The sequence below is a fragment of the Ranitomeya variabilis genome, chromosome 1 (assembly GCF_051348905.1).
Source record: "Ranitomeya variabilis isolate aRanVar5 chromosome 1, aRanVar5.hap1, whole genome shotgun sequence".
In the NCBI taxonomy this organism is placed as follows: domain Eukaryota; kingdom Metazoa; phylum Chordata; class Amphibia; order Anura; family Dendrobatidae; genus Ranitomeya; species Ranitomeya variabilis.
The window spans coordinates 4,781,830-4,804,142 of NC_135232.1; the positions used below are offsets into that span (position 1 = coordinate 4,781,830).

General features: G+C 48.6%; 1 protein-coding gene across 2 annotated transcripts in view; it reads right to left on the bottom strand.

Annotated features, from left to right (window-relative positions):
* Positions 1–22,313, bottom strand: part of NPR2 (natriuretic peptide receptor 2) — a 227,265-nt gene that overhangs the window by 133,670 nt on the left and 71,282 nt on the right. For both annotated transcript variants that reach the window (XM_077281261.1, XM_077281262.1), the window contains exon 5: positions 15,574–15,668. In XM_077281261.1, the coding sequence (XP_077137376.1) occupies positions 15,574–15,668 (95 nt within the window). The remainder of the gene's footprint in view (positions 1–15,573; positions 15,669–22,313) is intronic.

Genomic DNA, 22,313 nt, shown 5'->3' on the forward strand with positions numbered 1-22,313 from the left:
AAAAGTATAAAATGTAAGGGTGAGTACCAGCACCTATCGGGGATACGACATGACGATAGATACAGCTTTACATGTGAGAATGTCACGATACGAAATGGGACCCAACGGGGGTCGGTAAGCGGACAGCACAACAAACTCACAATGGGAGGGAAAAGGGGGAAGGAAGGCCCTTTCAATAGCGAAAAGACGGAATGGACACCACCTGCTCAAATGTGAGCCTGTCCCTGCACTCCCCTAAAACCGTAAGTGGGTCCTTCCCCCCACCACCATCAGGAACCTCATTCCTAGTTATCACTTCACACTGCCCTGTGCACTGGCCTGTAAGGAGCGCTAGCCTCACCACTGCAGATGGTACCACACAGGTGATAGTGACAAACACAAAAGGTATGAGGAAAAAAACTACACAGCTTCCAGACTCAGCTGCCAAGCTCCACACCGTAGATGACACTGAAGCTGGACTCCAAACTCCACTCAGCGTAGGATACGACACCAGGACCTCAAACAGCTGATACACGCTGGAACCAGAAAGCTCCTCACACATCGCGTGTTTCCAGAGAAACTATCACCATCAGTCAGCTGATGAATCAGGTGACCATTTAAAGGATGGTGGAAGAGGTCACCACCCACATTAGCTGACCCAGCAGCACTGCAGTTACACCAGATTTCCAGCGGGGGCGAAAACAGACATTAACCCCCGATGGTCCTGAAAGGAAAAAAACTACTTTTGAAACAGAGTGGAACCAGAGCTGCCACGAATCCAAAAATGGATCGCGACAGAGAATTATTGAGATTGGACCCTTAACCACTCTGATAACCTGGGACAAAAGTATAAAATGTAAGGGTGAGTACCAGCACCTATCGAGGATACGACACGAAGAAGGATTTAAGCTTTACATGCAAAAATAATTGAGAGCAGACCCCTGACCACTCTGATATCCCGGGACAAAAAATATAAAATATAAGGGCGAGTACCAGCACCTATCGAGCATACAACACGAAGATGGATACAGCTTTAGATGCGAGAATAATCGAGAGCAGACCCCTGACCACTCTGATATCCTGGGATAAAAGTATAAAATGTAAGGGTGAGTACCAGCACCTATCGAGCATTCGACACGACGATGGATACAGCTTAATATGCAAGAATAATGGATAAAGGATAAATACTGCACTCACTATAATTGACCCAATGATTGAAACTAATTGTAACGATGAACGTCCCTATGATTGCCACTGGTGGCTAGGATCATTACTATCATCACTCTGCAATATGTAAACAGGGATGTGCTGCCAACAATAATTCAATGTGTTGTCCAGCAAAGAAATGTGAGAGAAAAGTCGGCAGGGAGGAGGAGAGAGAGATAGGTGTCTATAGGGAGGAAGAGACTGGAGTCTGGTGGTAGGAGAAGAGAGGAATGAGAGAAAAGAGGAGAAACAGGAGTCTGGAGGGAGGTGGAGAGAGAGGAGTCTGTAAAAAGGAGCAGAGAGAAGAGTCTGTAGGAAGGAGCAGAGAGGCATCTGTAGGAAGAAAGAGAGAAGTCTGGAACAACCAAGATGGTGAGGAGTCTGGAAAGAGGAGGAGGGGGGAGTCTGGAGGGAGGAGAAGAACAGAGGAGCAGAGAGGAGTCTGGAGGAAGGAGAAGAGAGATATGAGAGGAAAGTGGTGTCTAGAGTGAGGAGGAGACAAAATAATTTGGAGGGAAAGTAAAAACAGGAGTCTGGAGAAAATAGCAGAGAGGAGTCTGGAGGAAGGAGGATAGAGAGGAGCCTGGGAAAAGGAGGAGAGAGAGGAGTTTGGAGGAAGGAGGAATCTGGAGCAAGGAAAAGGGAGAGGAGATTGGAAGCAGAAAAAGAGAAGAGTCTGCAGAACGGAGCAGATAGAGATGAGTCTGGAGAATGGAGGAGAGAGGGCAGTCTGGAAGAGAGAGAGGAGTCTGTATAAAGGAGAAGAGAGAAGTCTGTATAAAGGAGCAGAGAGAGGAGTCTGTATAAAGGAGCAGAGAGAGGAGTCTGTATAAAGGAGGAGAGAGAGAAGTCTGTATAAAGGAGCAGAGAGAGAAGTCTATAAAGGAGCAGAGAGAGAAGTCTATGACCGGGTTGTGTTTTTTCAACCAAGGGAGATCTAAGACCATGGGAGTTGGTATGCCCTCCAAGGCGTAGCATGACAGGGACTCTTCATGACAAGCCCCTATAAGTAGATGTATATTGTCTACGACTTGGGTAATGCTCCCCTGGCTGAGTGGGGCAGAGTCAATGGCCTGGACACTTAGAGGTCTAGCTAGCGACCTACTCATCAGGCCATGGGTCTGGACAAAATGAGCATCCACCAAATTGACTCCTGCTCCACTGTCCACAAGCACTGGAACATTTTCAGTTACCCCACCAATAACCACCTCAGCAGTTAAGGTACACTGAGACGAAAAAATGGAGGAAATATACACACCCTGGTCGCCTCCCTCCACACGACCAGGGTGACACGGCTCTTTAGATGGTGCACTTTGGCACGCGCTGGGCAGACATTGATAAAATGACCGGTCTGCCCACAGTAGAAACATGCCCCTACTCCACGGCGAACCACAGGCAACCCAGTTTGGGAACCAACTCCTCCCACCTGCATGGGTTCGTCCGCCTGGTCAGGTGTGTCCTCCTCCCGAGCAAGGACTACAGGGGGCACATTTTGTGTATGCCTCTCCCTCAAGTGTCTATCCACCCGGATGGCAAGGGACATGGCGGCCTCCAACGACCTGGGGGCTGCGTACTGCACCAGAGTATCTTGCAACCTAGGGGACAGACCCCGCACAAAATGGCTCCTAAGGGCAGGGTCATTCCACTGTGTGTCTGTGGCCCACCTCCTGAACTCTGAACAGTACACCTCAGCCGGCCGACTCCCCTGCTTGATCTTACGGAGTCAGGATTCCACCAGAGAGACGCCATATGGATCACCATACACCAGAGCCAGAGCCGTAAAAAAACTCGTCCACCGACCGTACGGATGGTGAACCGGTCGGCAGGCAGAAGGCCCAGGATTGGGCATCACCCGTGTTACAGAACCCCCCAGCACCAAGAATATGTTATGCAGTTATTTGTATATATAGAGAGATATATGTCCCTAATGCATCAGCCCACAGGCTGCGCCCCTGGGCAGAGGGGGCAAGATATCCCCCTTCTGACCTCCCCCACCTTTGTAATTCCCACAGTAAATATCAGCAGGCTCCGGCCACCTGCGGCTATTGTAATGTATGTCTGGCCTGCCGCTTTTGAATGGACCTGCCCTCTGTATCTGTTGTTACATATATTCTGTGTTCTGTGAATAAAGTGTTGTGAGACTGGAAATACGTGGAGAAGCAGTCAGCTTTTATATGCTCTCATGTAATCAAGGAATTCCAGACAGCGTCCTTCATTCAGACTCCAGCCAATGCAAAGTGGACCTCCTGAAACACGGAAAGAGGTACCCCAGCTTGGTAGACCGCATTACACTGGTGGCAGACAGCGGGATATGATACCCCTTCTACAGGAGGAAAGGAATGAATGGAAAACAACTACCAGAAGTTAAAGAGGACTACATTAAAAGATCTGGTGGAAGCCCGAGGGTTAATTGCCAGCAACAAAACAAAAGCTGATTTGATAGCAGCCCTCATGGAACACGACAGTGCAGCGCCCCTCAATGTGAACGTGGAGAAGACTGAATTCCAGAGGGAGGTAAAGAACAGACTGGCGTTCTATGGCCCAAACCCTGCAGTAGAGATCATACGAGAGGTGATGGCTGATGTGCGTACTGATCTGAAGGAAAAGATAGCCGAGCTGACCAGGATAGAGCTAACCATGGAGATGGCAGAGCTGACCAAAGTGGAGCTGGCCAAGATGGAGCTGGCAGAGCGGAGAGAGGAGAGTCAGCGAGCAGGGGGAGCTCTGGCCTCCTACTAGGTACCTTCAACAGTAAGCCACAAAAAGATCCAGTATAATGCCTTCCGACAGTTGGGGGAGGCAGAGGAAGACATTGATGGCTTTCTGCAGGACTTTGAGCGGCAGTGTGCCCCTCATCAAGTGAAGCCGGAGGAACGGGTTCAGATTCTGGCCAGCAAGCTGACCGGCCGGGCAGCGGACGCCTATCGCATGGTACCTGATGAGGACTGTATGGACTATGAGCGGATCAAAGAAGTGATCTTGGCCCGGTATGCGCTGACACCAGAGGCATACCGCCAAAAGTTACGCAGACTTATAAAACGCGTAACCGATACCCACGCTGAATGGGCCTGTAAATTACGGCGTTCACTGCTACAGTGGGTACAAGGGAGCCAAGCAACCACTAAGGAGGACGTCCTCCAGCTCTTCTTGTTAGAACGATTCTTTAATGAACTAACCCCCAACACACAGGAATGGCTTCGGGACAGGCGGCCAATGACTCTTGAGGAAGCCGCTCGTCTGGCCGATGAACATCATGACGCCAGGAGGCCTCAGTTGTCTGGATCAAAGATGGTCACTAAGGGTCCGCCCATGGACCTGGAGGGCCCCAAACCACCGAAGATTGTATTGGGACCAGCTAGAAACCTGGCCTACCACAGTTCCCCTGGGGCATGATGCCACACCTGCTGTCAGCTGGGCCACCTGCAAAGACAATGTCCCAACCGGACTCAGCATACCCAGTGGCCAAAGGCGGGAACAGCAACCTTCAGCCGGGCCGCTGTACACTGCTACCAAGGCGAAGCTGACCCGGCATTGAGGGCTACAACTAACCAGGGGGTGGAAGAGATGGAGGAAGTGCTGCATGAAGTAGACCCCGTGCAGGCAGCCCGGGCAGATAATCGACAACAGCACAGACAGGTCGTGTGGGTTAATGGGAAACGCATGCAGGGACTAAGAGATTCCGGAGCAACTTTGACCCTTGTGAAGCCTCATCTCGTCCGGGACCAAGAGAAGACGGACCGGACAGTGGCAGTCCGTGTAGCAGGGGGAGCCATACATCGACTGCCCACTGCCATGATTCACCTGAACTGGGGAGTAGGGGATGGCCTTGTTGAGGTCGATTTGATGGAGGATTTGCCTGCAGACGTCTTGCTGGGAAATGACTTGGGGCCCATGTTGTATGCCTTCTCGGTTGCCCCTCTGGCTGAGACATATCCTGTGACCACCCGGAGACAAGATCGAGCTGCGGAGGCGGAATCACACTGAGAGGAGGCCCAGGTAAGACATCCCAGCCCTACACGTATTCCCATAGCCAGACATTTCTTGGGCCACCCCAGATGAATTTAAGAGGGAGTTACTTGAGGATCCTTCATTGGAGGGATATCGTGGGAAGGCACAGGAGGGGAGAGGGGTACTGGAAGGGGAACAGTTTGTATGGAAGCAGGGACTCCTCTACCGGATCACAGAGCAGCACCACACAGGGACGAGCCCCACTATAAAACGACAGCTGGTAGTTCCCAAGAAGTATAGGCAAGAGTTACTGCGAATCTCTCATGACATACCCTTGGCCGGGCACTTCGGCGTTTGTCGCACCAGGCATCGTCTGACACAAAACGTCGTTTGGCCGGGGGTAACCTATGATGTTCGTCAGTACTGCCAGACCTGTGACAGTTGCCAGCGCATTGGCAAGAGGGGAGATCGATGCAAGGCCAAATTACGCCCCCTCCCCATTGTGGAGGAGCCATTTAGCCGAGTAGCGGTCGATCTGATAGGGCCGTTAGCCAAACCCAGTCCGTCAGGGAAAAGGTATATATTGACAGTGGTAGATTATGCCACACGGTATCCAGAGGCGGTTGCGTTGTCTAACATACTGGCAGAGACATACTGGCTGCCCTGCTCCAGGTTTTCTCACGGGTTGGATTTCCCCGGGAGATTATCTCGGACCAGGGTACCCACTTTACAGCAGAGGTGACCAACCAACTGTGGAAGCTGTGCGGCATAAAGTCCATTAGAAGCACCCCGTACCACCCGCAAACCAATGGGTTGTGTGAACGCTTTAACAGGACATTAAAACAACTCATTGGGACTTTTACCAGGACCTACAGGAACTGGGAGAAATTCTTGCCTCACCTCCTGTTTGCCTATCGGGAGGTGCCCCAAGAATCCATGGGGTTCTCCCCGTACGAACTGGTATACGGGAGACGGGTAAGGGGACCCCTAGACTTAGTGCTTGAACACTGGGAAGGGGAGGGCACCATAGAAGGGGTACCTATTGTACCCTATGTGCTGGAATTCCGGGACCGCCTACAGGAGCTGACCCAGGCTGTACGTGGGAACCTGCAGGTGGCCCAACGGCGCCAGCGCGTATGGTACGATCGGAGGGCCAGAGAACGCACCTTTGAGATAGGACAGAAGGTCCTGGTGTTAGAACGCACTAGGCAGAACAAGTTCCAAGCTGCATGGCAGGGGCCCTACCAGGTAGTGGGGAAAATAGCCGACACCACCTATAATGTCGCCGATTGTGACGACCCCAGGGTTATCCGCATGTTCCACGTGAACATGCTGAAGCCCTACCGGGAGCGCCCTGAAGAGGTAGTGGCCATCTGTGCACCTGAAGCAGAGGATGTAGCCGGACTCCCCTTGCCTGATGTCTTAGGGGAGAGGACTCAGTCTAAAACATGGGACCAGGTACACTGGGGTGAAGACCTAGGCCCCGGGAGAGACAGCAGGCGGAGGCGTTGAGGCAGCGACAGAGGATGTTTTCGGGAAGACCAGGGTACACTCGCCTGGCACAACACAAGGTTGAGACCCAGGATCAGACCCCCCTGAGACAACCCCCCTTCCGTGTCCCTGAGTCTGTACGAGAAGGGATGCGACAAGAGATACGAGAGATGTTGCGTTTAGGAGTCATTGAAGAATCATATAGTCCCTGGGCATCCCCGGTAGTGTTAGTGCCCAAGAAGGATGGGACTACACGGTTTTGTGTAGACTATCGCAGGCTCAATGAGAAAACGGTGACGGATGCGTATCCCATGCCGCGCATGGATGAGCTGTTAGACCGGCTAGCAGGGCAAAGTATTTGACCACCATCGATCTATGCAAAGGCTACTGGCAGATTCTCCTTAGTCCTGACGCTATTCCCAAGTCTGCATTTGTCACCCCGTTCGGCTTATTCCAGTTTCGAGTTATGCCATTCGGGATGAAGAATGCCCCTGCGACCTTCCAGAGGCTGACTGACCGGCTTCTGGATGATCTCCAGGACTATGCTTGTGCCTACCTGGACGACATCGCCAGCTACAGCGCGATATGGGAAGAGCATCTAAATCACCTAGAGACAGTATTGGACAGGATCCACAAGGCCGGAATCACCCTGAACCCAAACAAGTGTCACGTGGGCAAAGCAGAGGTTCAGTATTTAGGGCATTGGGTGGGAAGTGGGAAACAGCGACCAGAACCAGCCAAGATTGAGGCAATAGCCAAATGGCCCACCCCGCGCACTAAAACCCAGGTCATGGCGTTTCTAGGGACAGCGGGGTATTACAGGAAATTTGTCCCCAATTACAGCAGCGTAGCCAAGCCCCTCACTGATCTGACCCATAAGAACCAACCCCGCCAGGTAACCTGGACCCCAGAGTGTGAGGAAGCCTTCCGCCAGGTGAAGGACGCCCTCACCAATACCCCTGTATTGGCCACACCCGATCCAACTAAACGTTTCCTTGTTCACACGAATGCTTCTATGTTTGGATTGGGGGCAGTACTGAGCCAAGTCGGGCCGGACGGCCAAGAACACCCGGTAGCTTACCTGAGTCGGAAACTACTGCCCCGTGAAGTAAGCTATGCGGCCATCGAGAAGGAGTGCCTGGCAGTAGTATGGGCACTCAAAAAGTTACAACCATATTTGTATGGACGACAGTTTTCTCTCCTAACGGACCATAATCCCCTAGTCTGGTTTAATCGGGTCTCCGGAGACATCGCCAGATTACTGCGGTGGAGTTTAGCCCTACAACCTCTGGACTTCACCATCCACTACAGACCCGGCAAACAAAACGGTAGCGCCGATGGACTAAGTCGACAAACGGAACTTGTACCAACCCCACAAACTTCGGTCATCCCCAAACCGATCCGTTAAGGATCAGACTGTGTATGCCGATCGCGTCGCTGAAAAGGGGAGCCGTGTTACGGAACCCCCCAGCACCCAGAATATGTTGTGCAGTTATATGTATGTATAATAGGTTCCATGTGAGAGGCATGTCCCTAATGCATCAGCCCACAGTCTGCGCCCCTGGGCAGAGGAGACAAGATATCCCCCTTCTGACCTCCCCCACCTTTGTATTTCCCACAGTAAATATCGGCAGGCTCCGGCCACCTGCGGCTATTGTAATATATGTCTGGCCTGCCGCTTTTCAATTGGCCCGCCCTCTGTATCTGTGTGATATATTCTGTGTCCTGTGAGTAAAGAGTTGTCACACTGGAAATACGTGGAGAAGCAGTGATCTTTTATATGTGCCCATGTAACCAAGCAATTTCAGCCAGCGTCCTTCATTCAGATTCCAGCCAAAGCAGAGTGGACCTCCTGAAACACGGGGTAGTACTGAAAGAGGTACTCCAGCACGGTAGACCCCGTCACAACTACAATGTATGGGCACTACAATGTCCTGGGCACTACACTGTACGGGTACTGCAATGTATGGGGTCTACAATGTATGGGCAATGCAATGTACTGGGCACTACAATGTGCTAAGCATCACAATGTCCTGGGCACCACACTGTACGGGTACTGCAATCTACTAAGCACTACAATGTACTGAGCACTACAATGTACTGAGCACTACAACGTATGGGCAAAGCATTGTACTAAGCACTACAATGTACTGGGCACTACAATGTACTCGGCATTACACTGTACGGGTACTACACTGTACGGGCACTACAATGTACTGGGCACTACAATGTACTGGGCACTACAATGTACTGGGCACTACAATGTACTGGGCGCTACAATGTACTGGGCGCTATAATGTACTGGGCGCTACAGTGTACTGGGCACTACAATCTACTGGGCACTACAATATACTGGGCACTACAATGTACTGGGCACTACAATGTACTGGGCACTACAATGTACTGGGCGCTACAATGTACTGGGCGCTATAATGTACTGGGCGCTACAGTGTACTGGGCACTACAATCTACTGGGCACTACAATATACTGGGCACTACAATGTACTGAGCTCTACAATGTACTGGGCACTACAATGTACTGGGCGCTACAATGTACTGGGCACTACAATGTACTGGGCATTACACTGTACGGGCACTACAATGTACTGGGCACTACAATGTACTGAGCACTACAATATACTGGGCACTACAATGTACTGGGCACTATAATGGCAGATTTGCAATTTTCACTCAGCAACATACACTGCTGCTTCTTTTTCAGAAAACAACAATGGATTAAAAACAGTCAGCACACCGGTACATATAATCCTAGAGGGTGTAATTTCCAAAATTGGGTAACTTGAGGGCAAATTCTGCTTGTGTCGCTTAGAGGCTCTGTATATTGAGTTACCAAACTATTCTACAATAACTGGTTCTTTGAGAGTCAAATAGCGCTCTGTCCCTTCCGAGTCTCTCCGTAAGGCTAAGCTGTCACAGGCTTTGAAAATGAGACATGGTGTCTGCAATCTGCTCCAGCCAAAATTGCGCTCCAGAATTATATTGGTGCTCCTTCCCTTCCAAGCTCTGCTGTGCGCTCGAACAGTAGTTTCCCCCTACATATGGGGTATCAGCATAGTCAGGAGAAATTGCACAACAAATAAGGTCCATTTTTTTCCTAATACCCTTTTGAAAGTGAAAAATTTGGAGCTAAATCAATACTTTGGTGGGAATAATTTAAGTTTTCATTCTTTTCTTCCACGTTACTTTAATTCTGGTAAAACCATAAAAGGGTCAAACTTCATGAATGTGGCTTTGAGCACCCTGGGGGTGCAGTCTTTAGAATGGTGTTACTTTTGGGCATTTTCTGTTTTATAGGCCTTTCAAAGTGACTTCAAATGTGAGGTGGTCCTTAAAAAAATGGTTTTGAAAATAAGACATTGTTGATAATCTTTTAACCCTTATAACTCCTGATAATGTAAATATGCCATGTTCTGAGTATACTTCTAGAAGGTTCCATGGATTTACAGACGCACGCTGTGGGCTTTCTGACCCCCCTCTCTTCCCCCCAGCTGCCTGTGGGTGAATACACTTCTCCTCTGCCTGCCAGCTCTGTGCAATTCTAAACCATTCTCCCCTCCCTCCTGCATGCAGCTGTGAAAATGAAAGTAAAAAGTAGCAACACATGGCAATCCCTTTGTTCAGCTACAGTGGTCCTTTAAGACCAAGTACCGTATGTCAACACAGGATATTCACAGAAATAGGCAGTTCATATTTCTGGAAACCCACAGGGACAGGGCTCCCAACTGGGGGGTTTTGGGAGCTCATCCTTCTACGAGGTTCATATGCCGAGATATGTTTAATAGATGGTTTTCCATACCTTTCAAAAGGGGGCGTATCCAGCCCACCCAGTGATGTCACAATCAGGGGTATAAGACAGGGAGACCTCATTTTGCACTATCCGTTCCAGGTGAAGAAAATATAAAAAATCTTTATTCTGCCATAGTCACATACAACGTTTGGGCCATGTTGGCCTTTATCAAGTATACAATGCATAACACCTGGCCACCTTAAATAGTGTGGAGCCAAAACAAGCCCCAATCACTAACAGGGCGGCCCTAATATATTTACACAAACAAGTGCAAAAAACCACATAAAACACAGTTTAAAAACCATACTATAATCAATACATCGATACCACATCATATAATGTAATAAATTCTCCATAGTAGGAAAGGGATAATCCGCTGTTCAAGCCACAGACCAATCGCAGCGTTGTTGTTCCAGTTGTCATAGTAACCGCCCACCGGTTATTCAGTCCTTCATCTCCATGCAATGCAATCTCCGATCGCATCCGATCTTCATGCCAATACGCCACCTATAAGTCATAAACCCCCGCATATCATAAAAAACTTCTCACATCTACCTCCAAATCCGCCGATCTGGAACCGCCAGAGCAAGCGTGTGGGCACATCACATGTCAGCGGTCACATGACCGCAGCAGCGATGGGCCCCACAACGCATGCGCAAGCCGCGCCGGACCAGACACCGCTCCCAGCAATGTTAGGGCTCACATGCAGCCTCGTCAGAGACAGGGAGGACCCAGGGCAGAACGTCCTGTCCAACCCCCAACCTCCACGCGACGCAACAGTCCCAACATGCACGGGAGAACCGGATATAGCCAATTCCATGGCAACAGAGGCATATATAAATATAAACACAGATAGCGATTTAACACATAAAGGGAGAGAAACCAAAAGGCATCTTATGACTAACCCAAAAGGCAGGACAACATATCATTTGCTCAAAATCCCCCAGATATTAAATATCAGATGTACAATAATAGAAAAAACAGTTAAAAACCGCACAATTAAAAACAAATATACAGATGCAGGCACCACCTATACAGAGAGGGAATTAAGAGATACATATTTGTAAATTATACTCAATATTCAACCCTTTCGGTTGCAGAGTCTCCAGTATGGAGATCCATCTGAGCTCTTTTTGTTTCAATAACTGTATCCTATTCCCACCCCTTCTTAGTAATGGGACCCCATCAATCACTCTGAATCTCAATTGATTCACAGAGTGTCGGCACTCATCAAAATGTTTAGGGACTGGTAGTTCAAGTAATTTGGTTCTTATTGTGCTCTTATGCTTACTTATACGTGCCCGAACCTCCATCGTAGTCTCCCCTACGTACATCAGTCCACAAGGACATACAATTAAATAGATTACGAAACTAGAGGAGCACGTATAGCGATCTTTAATTAAAAATTTTTTCCCCGTACGAGGGTGATAAAAACTATCACCCTTCAACATATTACTACAGCAGGCACAGTTGAGACAAGGAAAATTGCCCATCCTGGGTGGACATAAAGTCCTTTGGAGGGCAACTTTCCTGGTCCCAACATCAGACCTAACCAGCCTGTCTTTTAAGTTACGTCCCCTTCTATAAGAAAGAATAGGTCGTGAGTAAAATTGATCAATCTGCGGTAACCCTCTGTTCAAAAGACCCCAATGCTTATTCAAGATATTGGCAATCCCCCCACTTACTGGGCAATAGGTTGACACAAAAGGAACCCGTTTCTGCATTGCTCTATTTTTTCTTGTTTGTAGCTCACTATTTGGTATCTCGGTCACCCGATTTTTGTGGGAAATGACCTTCTTTTCAGGATAACCTCTACAAATAAATTTGTTACACATTTCATCCAACCTGACGTCGCATATGTCGTCATCGGACACAATGCGACGTACCCGTAGCAACTGGCTCCAAGGGAGCGAATCCATCATCCTCTTCGGATGATAACTCCCATACTCCAAAAGGCTATTTCTATCAGTTGTCTTCACGAATAGATCAGTATATAGTCTATCATCTTGCTTATATACCACAGTATCTAAGAACTGTATTCTATCCACGGAGTGGGTAACAGTAAATTTTAACTGTGGATGTACATTATTCAATTCAGATAAAAAGTCAAAGAGATCAATTTGGGTCCCTTCCCATACGCAAAAGATGTCGTCGATGTAGCGCCACCAAGCTCGGACGTGGCGCCAGTAGCTGGAATTGTACACAAATTGGTCCTCAAGTACCGCCATATAGATGTTAGCATATGTGGGGGCCACATTGGACCCCATGGCGGTACCCCTTAACTGGAGATAGTAGTCATCCCCAAAGAGGAAATAATTCCTCCTGAGGATGAACTCCAGCAAGGTGAGGACCAACTGTGCACAGGCCGGGGCCACGTCCGAGCCCGACAGCACCACACCGACGGCATCTAATCCCTTCTCGTGTTCAATTGACGTGTATAGGGAAACAACATCAAAGGATACCAGGATGGTAGAGGCACCCACCCTGATATCCCTGAGTTTCTCCAAAAAATCATTAGTATCCCTAATATAGGACCGAGCCGAGGTAGCATGACACCGTAGGATTCTATCAAGAAAAATTGCCACTTTATGACACATAGAACCCCTCCCCGACACAATGGGGCATACGGGGGGTTTTTCTAGGTCTTTGTGTATCTTTGGCAATGCGTACAGGACTGGAGTGATAGGTGTGTCCACAAAGAGAAATTCAGAAAGCTTCTGATCGATAAGTCCACTGTTGAGGGAGTCCTCGATCAGAAGCTGTAACTCACCCTGGAATCGAGTGGTAGGATGTCAATTTCAAATATACAGCAGTATCTGCTAGCTGACCAAAAATTTCCGCTTCATATTTCGTAGTATCCATAATTACAACCGCACCGCCTTTGTTGGCCGGCTTGATTGTAATTTTGGTGTTACCCGCTAGATTATCGAGTGATTGTCTTTCCGCATTGGACAGATTGTTAAAGCCCATATTCCGAAAACTCCCCTTCAGTAATTTCATGTCCTTTTCCACCAATTCGATATACGACTCGACAAAATGATTTCTAGCAGGAGGTTGGAAAGAACTTTTGTTAAATAAACCTGTACTTTTCAAAGTAAAACCATCCACAACCCCCATATCCAGGTTTTCACCCACTTGTCCTTCAGAAAAATGTACAGCAAGTCGTAACCGTCTAAAAAAGGCGTACAGGTCACATTCTATCTGGAACCAATCTGGGGAGTTTCTAGGGCAAAATGTAAGACCTTTAGATAGTACAGTATAGTCACTCTCCGACTTGGCTATATCCGGTTCTCCCGTGCATGTTGGGACTGTTGCGTCGCGTGGAGGTTGGGGGTTGGACAGGACGTTCTGCCCTGGGTCCTCCCTGTCTCTGACGAGGCTGCATGTGAGCCCTAACATTGCTGGGAGCGGTGTCTGGTCCGGCGCGGCTTGCACATGCGTTGTGGGGCCCATCGCTGCTGCGGTCATGTGACCGCAGACATGTGATGTGCCCACACGCTTGCTCTGGCGGTTCCAGATCGGCGGATTTGGAGGTAGATGTGAGAAGTTTTTTATGATATGCGGGGGTTTATGACTTATAGGTGGCGTATTGGCATGAAGATCGGATGCGATCGGAGATTGCATTGCATGGAGATGAAGGACTGAATAACCGGTGGGCGGTTACTATGACAACTGGAACAACAACGCTGCGATTGGTCTGTGGCTTGAACAGCGGATTATCCCTTTCCTACTATGGAGAATTTATTACATTATATGATGTGGTATCGATGTATTGATTATAGTATGGTTTTTAAACTGTGTCTTATGTGGTTTTTTGCACTTTTTTGCACTTGTTTGTGTAAATATATTAGGGCCGCCCTGTTAGTGATTGGGGCTTGTTTTGGCTCCACACTATTTAAGGTGGCCAGGTGTTATGCATTGTATACTTGATAAAGGCCAACATGGCCGAAACGTTGTATGTGACTATGGCAGAATAAAGATTTTTTATATTTTCTTCACCTGGAACGGATGCTGCTTCCTTTTTCTACATTTGTGAGTATTGTCCAAATTGGATCCTTGGACTCTGGAGCGTGCAGCCGAATACTTCGGTGCTGTTGGTTGTGTTTTTTTATACTCATTTTGCACTAGTCTTTGTCCAGGGAGCTAGCTGAGAGAAACTCTGTGATGCATGTTGATGTATCACCCCTCCCCCCACACCACATGGTCTGCTATGAAATGACTTAAGCAACTGTAAGTGTATTTTCATCTTTAATCTTTTTGTTTTGTCATTGTCTGTACACACATAATTGTCTCATTTTATAATATCTTTTGTATACTTTTGTAAACACTGCCTAATCTTTTTGGAGTAGAAGTTATAATATTTGCAACAATGTTTTCCTTGCTGTAAAACTTACCCTAAAGCCTATGACCTAAGCAATTGCTACTAATTGGGTTGGCTCCTGACCCGTTACTAAATAAGAAATAGGACCTGGTGGCAGCGGAAGTGTCCTGAGATTTTGGGGGAAACTGGCAGTGACGGACGGGGTTGATAATTATTTTTCAGGCCTGAGTGGGAGTAGTTATATCACCCTTGCTGCAGTGTGCCCATTAGCCATTACATAGCAAGGCAGCCTTTCTGGCGACTAATTACCCTAGGTGAAGTTCCCTGTCTGATCTGAGGGTAAGGGGGGCGCCATAGAGCTGCAAGTTCCAAACCGGAACTGGGAAGTGGGATATAAATAAATCCCCTTCAGAAAAGAACCGGGGGTGACCAAACAACCCCGGTTCATGACAACTCTCAAACAAAAAAGTATTCTGATGTAAAGTAGCCATGTGGGGAATATTATTTACTAATTATTTTGTGTGGCATGACTCTCTGATTAAAAAAGGCATAAAAGTAAAAAATTTGAAAACAAACATTTTCAAATTTTGACAAATTTTCCATATTTCATGATTAACCTTATTCATATCGATGTAAATAATGTACAATATGTCATGAAAAAATAATGTCAGAATCACTGGGATCCAGAGTTATTAACACATAATGAGTCACTGGTCAGAATTGTAAAAGCCGGCTGTAGGTGAAGGGGTTAAACTTTATTGCTACAATTCATATCATAAATGAACCTTAACAAACGAGAGGAGAAACGATGTGATCTCACCCTGAAGTGACCACTGTCATGGTCGGCCATTGTCCACAGATCAAAGTCCGTATTGCGGTCGTTGTTCTTGTCCATAGTAACAGTCCCAGTAATTCCTAACAAGAGAAGAATGGAGACAGTAACTCATCACCGGCCATGCTGTGACTATGCTCCATACTGCAGACATCTTACCCTTATCCTGTATGCTGTGACTATCCTCCATACTACACCCATCATACCCTCACCCTGTATGCTGTGACTATCCTCCATACTACACCCATCATACCCTCACCCTGTATACTGTGACTATCCTCCATACTACACCCATCATACCCTCACCCTGTATGCTGTGACTATCCTCCATACTACACCCATCATACCCTCACCCTGTATACTGTGACTATCCTCCATACTACACCCATCATACCCTCACCCTGTATACTGTGACTATCCTCCATACTACACCCATCATACCCTCACCCTGTATACTGTGACTATGCTCCATACTACACCCATCATACCCTCACCCTGTATACTGTGACTATCCTCCATACTACACCCATCATACCCTCACCCTGTATACTGTGACTATGCTCCATACTACACCCATCATACCCTCACCCTGTATACTGTGACTATCCTCCATACTACACCCATCATACCCTCACCCTATATACTGTGACTATCCTCCATACTACACCCATCATACCCTCACCCTGTATACTGTGACTATCCTCTGTACTACACACATCGTACCCTCTGTCACAATATTGAATGAAATGTAATATTGGAGCGCCCCCAGACGCAGGGCCGCGGGGTACTCGGTACCGGGCCTCTCTGTCTGGGTCCTGGGGTTGTCACGGTGGCTAGACCCGGTCCGTGACCCTGCTAAGGGGCATCCAATGAAAGATGTGATGATGGTGCGTGGTGCAAGGTGCGATGAATAACGAGGACACAGGGTTGCAGTCTCTTTACCTCTTTACTGAAGGCTTCGGGATCCACAATCCAGAGCACTGCTAACAGGGCTGGCGGAGACCGGCCGGTCCGATGGCACCTCCAGAGTTCCCTTTGCAGGTGGAGATCTGTGCCTACCTTCTAGCGCCTGTGTGTTGTAGTACTTCCCTGCTGAGCACCACAGGATAGTCCTCACAACTGTTGTGTCTGTTTCTGATGTTCTTCTCTCACAACTCGTATCTGTTCTGATGTTCTTTCTCCGTCCCCCAGATGATATGGCTAGGACGCACCCGTATGATGGGTAGGCCTGGACTTCTTCCGGGACCCTAGAGTCACCCCTCTCCCACAATTGCCCCCTATGTCTGCTTAGGTGATTTAGGTGAGACAGCCAACCTATAATTAACTGTCCTGCCGCTATTTGAAGTAATGCTTGGAGCCCAATACTTCCTAGGCGTTCCGGCCACCGGCTACGCGCCTCAGTAGGATGTTGCCTCGATCTTACAGCACGACTCCTACTGGTTATATTCTCCTTTGTGCTTTGATCTCGTTTCTCACTCTCCACAATAAACCTCGCCTCTTATCCTTTCTTAAGGTACCGCCGCGATGAAGTGCAGGCGCGGTTCTGTAACGTTCTGTCCAGTTCGCTAGGCCTCTGTCAGGATCCCACCCCTGACAGGGACTCCCCTGAATCTTCCCCCGCAACACCCTCTGCCACAGGATGTTCCTGGTTCCAACCCAGTCAGCTTCTCACTAACTTCCTATCCAACCCCCAGTTTTACCAGATTGTGTGGAGTGGCCTAATACATAGAATCCTTTGCTCCCCCTGGTGGCCAGAGTGTGACGTGTAATGTGTGACTGTGATACCTGGTCAGGTGAACTCCTTAAGTGCCATCAGACATACCATCACTCCCCGTAGCGGCGGAGCGTCAGTACTGCAACGACCAGGCCTGTGGGGCGCTGCACTATGATTTCGTAGCTTTGCTGTGGGCGAAAAAAAACCCTTCTCTGTGTGTTTGTGTTTGCTGAGATGTGGATGTGTAGAAAAGGTTTTATTGCTCTGGCCATAAATTCCAAGCTCTGAGCAATTTACTCGCCCCCTCCCATCTGTACTAGCTAGGACTGGTATAGAAGTTCTTTAAAATATGAGGTCCTTTGTCCTAATATTGTAAGATTCTGGGCCAACGACTGGGGCTAGGAAAATAATAAATACATATTGCTAATGTCCATCGGCGGGTCTGTCAGCCCCTGTAAGCATGAGCTTCTAATTCCACCAGGTAAATAAGTACAGATTTCTCTGGAACTGAGTGTCCCTACTAGCCTGAATTTAGTATCTATAGAGAGCAAATCTTAATACAAGATGAATGCTGGGTGTGTTATGATTCTGACATGTTCGGTAGCGGAGATATAGGCATTAGACAAACTTGTGTTAAATTTACTAAGACTGAAGAGATAGGAGGGACTGTGGAAGCCAGCCCTGTTGGTGATGTCACAGGCTGCGGTTTATAAGATTCTGCCAGGCTTCCAGCAGTTTAGTTGTACATAAGGAGCCCTGACTGCCAGTCCTGAAGCATTGGGACATATGGGAACTCCACTCACTAGCATGGTTGCCTGAAATGAACTGAGAACATGTGAGTGTACCCTTTTCTCATTTAATCCCTTTATTTTATAATTAACTTGTACATTTTCAATTGTCTCATATTGTAACATCCTTATATACCTTTGTAAACACTGCCTTAATCTTTCGGAGTAAAACATTTAATACTAGTTTCGTTCCTCTTGCTCTAAAATGTACCCTAAGTCTCCTGAATGGAATTACGCTACTGTTTTGGGTTAGCTTCCGACCCGTTTAATCGAAGCTGGTGGCAGCATACCGTGTGCGGGGCCTTTGGGTGTCGTTGTAGCGACTGCGGCGTTGATAATTATTGTTCCTGCCTGAGTGGGAGTATTTATATCGCCTCGCTGCAGCATGCCCAATAGCCAGTACATAGCAGGTAGCCTGTCTGGCGACTACTTACTCTAGGTGCAGTACCTAATCTGACCTGAGGGTAAGGGGGGCGCCAGAGAGCTGCAAGTTTCAAGTGGAACTGTAAGCGGGATATACATAAATCCCTGCAGTTCGTGGTATATTGAAGAGCAGTGGGATACCTAAAATAAGCCCCTGCTGTAAACTAAGAGGTCAATAGCCTTGTGTGGTGAAATATGTATATATATATATATATCTATATGTGTTTAGTGGCATATGTCTAGGGTTATATATGTGACTAGTGATAATGTAACATCTGTCCTGAAGGCAAGTCGCACCTAGGTGTTAATAGGTACTTCCTTGGAACTAGTAGAAATTCTGTCTCCAGATCTCACCAGGAGGTCTGGCTAAGGCCAAGAACAAAGGAACACTTGACACCTCTGAGGTCTTGGAGGGGAGATGCTAAATTGCGGCCTGAGGTAATCTATCCCTGAGAACCTCTCCACAAGAGAGAATAATATATTCATTGGGGGCGCAGCCGTGGCCCAATCAAACAGGCAGCAGTTATGATATTGACCTGAGGGGCCGGTCTAGAAACCTGACCTCAGACCAAAGTTATAAATTTAGGCTGCAGACAGAGAATTGTGTTCACATGTGAGGGCAGCCTGAGAAGCTGTTGTGATCCAATCTACATTCGTCCTACCCTCAGGGAGCAGAAGCAACTACCAGTTTGATAACTTCTGTAATTTTCTCCTGTTTATTTTGATACTGTTTTGCATAAGTTGTATGTCCTTTTATTATCATATTTTTATACCTTTTCTTATTGTAAGCACTGACCCTTTTGTTATTAAAGTATAAAACTTTAACAAGTTGAACCTTGAATGTTCTAAAGAATCCATAGCCTAAAGGTGTGTGAGCCTTATGAGTGATAGACATATTTTTATTAGTATTATTATTAGTCCGGGACTCATCGCCCGTGTATTCGATGAGTGGTGGCAGCGCGTATGAGCGGGTGTGTGGCCTGGGACGGTGTGTGATTTATGCTCCCATTACAGCATAGGACAGAGGTTGAATGCTGGACTGAGAGTGGGGAGATAGATTAACCCTTGCAGGCACAACCCCAAGTCACGTGTGAGAGCAGGCACGTGACGAATAAGAGACACCACGGAGAAGGGATCCGTGACACCTTGAGTGTGTTTTTTCATCACATTGTAGCAGTGGAGGGATAACTAAGATAAGCCCCCCTGCACATGTGATAGCCGTCTGTTGGCCTAAAGTCACCCCGATCCGTGACGTAGGGGTGACGGTCACGGTGTGAATCGTGACATATTGGTGGCAGCGGTATGGATACGTGACAAATTGGTGGAAAGGCGGTGGGATCTTAGGGCATTAGTGATTTGGTTTGAGCAATCATTCCTCTCACTAAAAACTTGCAAAGTTCTTGCGAGGACTCTGTGCAAATAAGTTTGGAGAACGAACTCAGTGTTTATTAGTCCTGAGACAATTGTGTGTACTGGTAATTATCCCCTCCCTTTCTCTTCGTTTTTCTATCCTATCTTTTATTTGGCAACCATGGCTGCGAAAGGAGAAGCCTGGTACACCCAGCAGAAGAAGGACACTCTTGCTGGGATATGCACGTACCATGGCCTGAACTCCCAGGGCAAGACCAAGGCTCACATGGTCGCTGAACTGGTGCAATTTGAAGCAGACCAAGCCAGGCCACAGAGCCCAGAGGCCGCAGAAGCCAGCACAAGTGAACCTGGTGCTGCAGCAGAGGTCCAACCACTGAATACAGGCCCTACTAGCAACCAGGGCGGTTTGGACCCCAGTCTGCTGGCGGTCTTGGAACTACTCCCCGCCAATGACCGTGATAGACGGCTGATCCAGCAATACCAGGAGCGAGCCGAGTGGGAGGCCCGAGCCGAGCGAGAGGCCCAGGCCCAGCAAGCAGAGCGGGAGTACCAGCTGCAGTTAGCCCGACTGCAAATGCAGGGGTCGTTCCAGTCCAGCCATGAGCCCAGAAGCGCTCAGATACCGAAGGCCCGGCCCGAGCACTCTCCTGTGATGGAAAAGGACGGGGACTTGGACACTTTTCTGTGGGCCTTTGAGAAAGCCTGCAGGCAGTACCAGCTGCCTACACAAGAATGGGCACGATATCTGACCCCAGGGCTGAGAGGCAAAGCTCTGGAGGCGTTTGCTGCCCTTCCTCAAGAACAACATGGTGACTATGAGGCCATCAAGCAGGCTCTGATAACAAAATACCAGCTTACACCCGAGGTGTACCGTAGAAACTTCCGGAACCTCCAACGTGGCCCACAGGACAGCTACGGCAATGTGGTGCATGGACTCAGGACCCACTTTAACCAGTGGATCCAAGGACTGTCAGTGACCACCTTTGAGCAGGTGGGAGACCTGATGATCAAAGACGAGTTCTTATATCTTTGCCCAGCTGAGGTGCGACAGTTCCTGATGGACAGAGAACCCATAGACGTGACGAAAGCAGCGCAGATTGCCGATGCCTATGAGGCCAACCGTAGATCGGAAGTGCGGAAGCCAGTTACCACCAGCTGGAGAGGGGGTAAGCCTGCAACTAATGCCAGTACCCCTGACAGCCAACACACCAGAGGTCCTGTCCCCGTAGCCAACAGCACCAGACCTACCACCGAAAGTCGCCAGTGTTACTTCTGCAAGCGGACTGGTCATCTCAGTCCCCACTGTCCAGACAAGCCGAAGAACCCCTTATCCAAGGCCCCCGGGCCTAATGCAGCAGTTCTTTTGGTGGGTGGTGTGGCTGGGAGGGTGTGTGACAACGTACAGCATGTCACCGTGGGAGGCCATGTTGCTACAGGCCTCAAGGACACCGGGGCTGAACGAACCCTCATCCGACCCGAACTGGCGGCCCCTGAAGAAATAATTCCGGGGAAAACCCTAACTATCACTGGGATTGGGGGCATCAGCTGTCCCTTGCCAATGGCCCGGGTTTATATTGATTGGGGTGCCGGGAGCGGGGTGAAGGAAGTGGGGCTGTCTGATAATTTGCCCACTGATGTTTTGTTGGGGACTGATTTGGGGAGGATGGTTGCATACCATGTCCCTGACACCCCTCCCCAATCTGATAATAAGGGTAACGTTAACCCTGATGATGATGATGATGATGATGGGAAATCGCATGCCTTACCTGACCATGCTTTATCCAGTAATGATGCCTCTGATAACCATTTTTTCCCTAGGATTGATGGTGAAAATGTTGTACCTGTGCCAAATGAACCTGATGATTTTTCTGTGAAAGTTGATGTGTCCATAGGTACAGGAGTGCTCAGCCACGTCGCTCTGCGGAGTGAGACGGCTGAGGAACCCCTAGCAGGGACAAGTGTCGGTGCTACAGGAAATGGGGAGATACATGGGAACCGTGAGGAAGGTGATGCCATGCAATTGACCAGTGCCACCAAGGAAGGTAACTGGCCCATAAGTAGCAATGCTCCTGAGGTAATGGGGGTGGATGGGGAAGTAGTACCCATAGCAGCGCCTTATGATGGGTCTGTAGAAATCCCCAGGGAGACAGCCTACGTAGCTGCTGTCACCCGAGGTCAGAGTGCTCGGAACGCAGATAACTGTCTGCCTTCCGGACCCTCCTCAGTCTTCATGGTGACTGAACCAGAGGTGGACCCAGAGCAGGTCCCAGAGGGTTCCCGTGGGGAAGGGACCCGGACGTCGCTTCTGGCTTCCCCTAGCCAGGAGTTTCAGGCCGCTCTGCACACAGATGCGAGCCTAGAGAGTTTGAGACAACTCGCCGAGACACCCACCTCCGTGACAGATAAGGAGAGGGTGTTCTGGGAAAGAGTAA